The 3945-nt window shown below is 52.0% G+C and overlaps 1 protein-coding gene across 1 annotated transcript; it reads left to right on the top strand.

The window, feature by feature from the left end:
- Window positions 1-283: 283 nt before the first annotated feature.
- Window positions 284-2362, top strand: LOC135972942 (myb/SANT-like DNA-binding domain-containing protein 2). Its single transcript, XM_065553636.1, has 2 exons — window positions 284-1054; window positions 1870-2362. The coding sequence occupies exons 1-2, from the start codon at window positions 517-519 to the stop codon at window positions 2034-2036; spliced, it is 705 nt and encodes a 234-aa protein (XP_065409708.1). The 5' UTR covers window positions 284-516; the 3' UTR covers window positions 2037-2362.
- Window positions 2363-3945: the final 1583 nt, after the last annotated feature.

Genomic DNA, 3945 nt, shown 5'->3' on the forward strand with positions numbered 1-3945 from the left:
CCCAGTGCAGCAGTCTGGGAGATGACTTGGTCTGTGAGCCATTGACTTTTACTGTTTTTTGGATAATGCCCACATAGGATTGGGGATGGGAGGAGTTGCAGGATCTGAGACAGAAAGATTCCAGTCACTAAGGCTTGGTCTACACTACGGGTTTAGGTCGACTTTAGCAGCGTTAAATCAAATTAAGCCTGGACACGTCCACACAACGAAGCCCTTTCTTTCGACTTAAAGGGCCCTTTAAACCAGTTTCTTTACACCACCTTCGACGAGGGGATTAGCGATAAAATCGGCCTTTGCGAGTCGGAACTGGGGTAGTGTGGACGGAATTCGACGTTATTGGCCTCCGGGAGCTATCCCACAGTGCTTCATTGTGACCGCTCTGGACAGCACTCTCAACTCAGATGCACTGACCAGGTAGACAGGAAAACACCCGCGAACGTTTGAATTTCATTTCCTGTTTGCCCAGCGTGGAGAGCACAGGTGACCTCGCAGAGCTCATCAGCACAGGTAACCGTGATGGAGTCCCAGGATCGCAAAAGAGCTCCAGCATGGACCGAACGGGAGGTACGGGATCTGCTCACCATATGGGGAGATGAATCAGTGCTAGCTGAACTCCGTAGCAGTAAAAGAAATGGCAAAGTATTAGAAAAGGTCTCCAAGGCCATGAAGGACCGGGGCCATAACAGGGACACACAGCAGTGCCGCGTGAAAATTAAGGAGCTATGGCAAGCCTACCACAAAGCCAGAGAAGCAAATGGAAGGTCCGGGGCAGAGCCGCAAACTTGCCGCTTCTATGCGGAGCTGCATGCCATTCTAGGGGGTGCAGCCAGCACTACCCCAACCGTGTGCTATGACTCCGTCAATGGAGAAACACACAGGGAAGACGGTTCGAGGAACGAGGAAGATGAGGATGGAGGTACTGTAGGTAGCTCACAGCAGCAAGGAAGTGGAGAAACCGGTTTCCCCAACAGCCAGGATATGTTTGTCACCCTGGACCTGGAACCAGTAACCCCCGAACTCACCCAAGACCCTCAGGGCACACAGGAGACCTCTGGTGAGTGTACCTTTGTAAATATTACACATGGTTTAAAAGCAAGCGTGTTTAATGATTAATGATTAATTTGCCCTGGCAATCGCGGCCAGTACATCTACTGGAAAAGTCTGTTAACGTGTATGGGGATGGAGCGGAAATCCTCCAGGGACATCTCCAGAAAGCTCTCCTTCATGTACTCCAAAAGCCTTTGCAAAAGGTTTCTGGGGAGGGCTGCCTTATCCCGTCCGCCATGGTAGGACACTTTACCATGCCAGGCCAGTAGCACGTAGTCTGGAATCATTGCATAACAAAGCATGGCAGCGTATGGTCCCGGTGTTTGCTGGCATGCAGACAATATCAATTCCTTATCTCTCTTTGTTATCCTCAGGAGAGTGATATCATTCACGGTCACCTGGTTGAAATGGGGTGATTTTATTAAGGGGACATTCAGAGGTGCCCGTTCCTGCTCTTCTGAACAGAAATGTTCCCCGCTGTTAACCACGCGGTGGGGGGAGGGGTGAAGTGATCATCCCAGAGAATCGGGTGTGTGTGTGGGGGGGTGGTTTACTTGGGTTTGTGCTGCATGTTAACCCGGAAACCGCAGCCCCTCCTTTTACATTGAAAACCCATTTTAAATGGCCAACCCAATTCATCCTTGATATGGGAAATGCGCTACTGTTTGAAACCTTTCCCGCATGTTAAGAAGGTTAAAAAAGCCAAAAGACTGTGGCTTACCATGGCAGGCAGAGGAAAAATGCGACCTTGTAATGAAAGAGTGTACCCATTGTTCTCTAAAATGTGTCTTTTTTAACCACCTCTCCCTTCTCCTCCACCAGCTGCAAATGTTTCTCCTTCGCAGAGGCTAGTGAACATTAGAAAGAGAAAACGGAGGACGCGGGACGATATGTTCACAGAGCTCCAGATGTCCTCCCACGCTGATAGAGCACAGCAGAATGCGTGGAGGCAGTCAATGTCGGACATGAGAAAAGCGCAATATGAATGAGAGGAGAGGTGGCGGGCTGAATGGCGGGCTGAAAAGAGCAAGTGGCGGGCTGAAGATGATAGGTGGCGTCAGCTTGCAGACAGACGGCAAGAGTCAATGCTCCGTCTGCTGGAGCATCAAACTGATATGCTCCAGCGTATGGTTGAGTTGCAGGAAAGGCAGCAGGAGCAGAGACCGCCGCTACAGCCCCTGTTTAACCAACAGCCCTCCTCCCCAAGTTCCATAGCCTCCTCACCCAGATGCCCAAGAACACGGTGGGGGGGCCTCCGGCCACCCAGTCACTCCACCCCAGATGATCGCCCAAGCATCAGAAGGCTGGCCTTCAATAAGAGTGAAAGTTTTAAAATGCAGTGTGTCCTTTTCCATCCCTCCTCCCGCACCCATCCCAGGCTACCTTGGCAATTATCCCCCTACTTGTGTGAGGAATTAATAAAGAATGCATGAATGTGAAAAAACAATGACTTTATTGTCTCTGCAAGCGGTGCTCGAGGTGAGGAGGGGAGGATGGGGTGGTTGGTTTACAGGGAAGTAGAGTGAACCGGGTCGGGGGGGGGGTGGAGGGTTCATCAAGGAGAAACAAACAGAAGTTTCACACAGTAGCCTGGCCAGTCACAAAACTCGTTTTCAAAGCTTCTCTGATGCGCACCGTGCCCTGCTGTGCTCCTCTAACCGCCCTGGTGTCTGGCTGCGCGTAATCAGCGGCCAGGCGAGTTGCCTCAACCTCCCACCCCGCCATAAATGTCTCCCCCTTACTCTCACAGATATTGTGGAGCGCACAGCAAGCAGCAATAACAATGGGGATATTCTTTTCGCTGAGGTCTGAGCGAGTCAGTAAGCTGCGCCAGCGCGCTTTTAAACGTCCAAATGCACATTCCACCACCATTCGGCACTTGCTCAGCCTATAGCTGAACAGGTCCTGACTCCTGTCCAGGCTGCCTGTGTACGGCTTCATGAGCCATGGCATTAAGGGGTAGGCTGGGTCCCCAAGGATCACGATAGGCATTTCAACATCCCCAATGGTTACTTTCTGGTTCAGGAAGAAAGTCCCTTCCTCCAGCTTTCGAAACAGACCAGAGTGCCTGAAGACACGAGCATCATGTACCTTTCCCGGCCATCCCACGTTGATGTTGGTGAAACGTCCCTTGTGATCCACTAGGGCTTGCAGCAGCATTGAAAAGTACCCCTTGCGGTTTACGTACTCGGTGGCTTGGTGCTCCGGTGCCAAGATAGGGATATGGGTTCCGTCTATGGCCCCACCACAGTTTGGGAATCCCATTTCAGCAAAACCATCCACTATTGCCTGCACGTTGCCCAGAGTCACTACCCTTGATATCACCAGGTCTTTCATTGCCCTGGCAACTTGGATCACAGCAGCCCCCACCGTAGATTTGCCCACTCCAAATTGATTCCCGACTGACCGGTAGCTGTCTGGCGTTGCAAGCTTCCACAGGGCTATCGCCACTCGCTTCTCAACTGTGAGGGCTGCTCTCATCTTGGTATTCTGGCGTTTCAGGGCAGGGGAAAGCAAGTCACAAAGTTCCATGAAAGTGCCCTTACGCATGCGAAAGTTTCGCAGCCACTGGGAATCGTCCCACACCTGCAGCACGATGCGGTCCCACCAGTCTGTGCTTGTTTCCAGGGCCCAGAATTGGCGTTCCACGCCATGAACCTGCCCCAGTGACACCATGATTTCCACATTGCTGGGGCCTGTGCCTTGTGAGAGGTCTATGTCCATGTCAATTTCCTCATCACTCTCTTCGCCGCGCTGCAATCGCCTCCTCGGCTGGTCGGGGTTTCGCCTTGGCATGTCCTGGCTCTGCATATACTCCAGGACAATGCGCGTGGTGTTCATAGTGCTCATAATTGCCGCAGTGATCTGAGCGGGCTCCATGATCCCAGTGCTAGCTAT

Source organism: Chrysemys picta, chromosome 7, assembly GCF_011386835.1.
Source record: "Chrysemys picta bellii isolate R12L10 chromosome 7, ASM1138683v2, whole genome shotgun sequence".
Classification (NCBI taxonomy): Eukaryota; Metazoa; Chordata; order Testudines; family Emydidae; genus Chrysemys; species Chrysemys picta.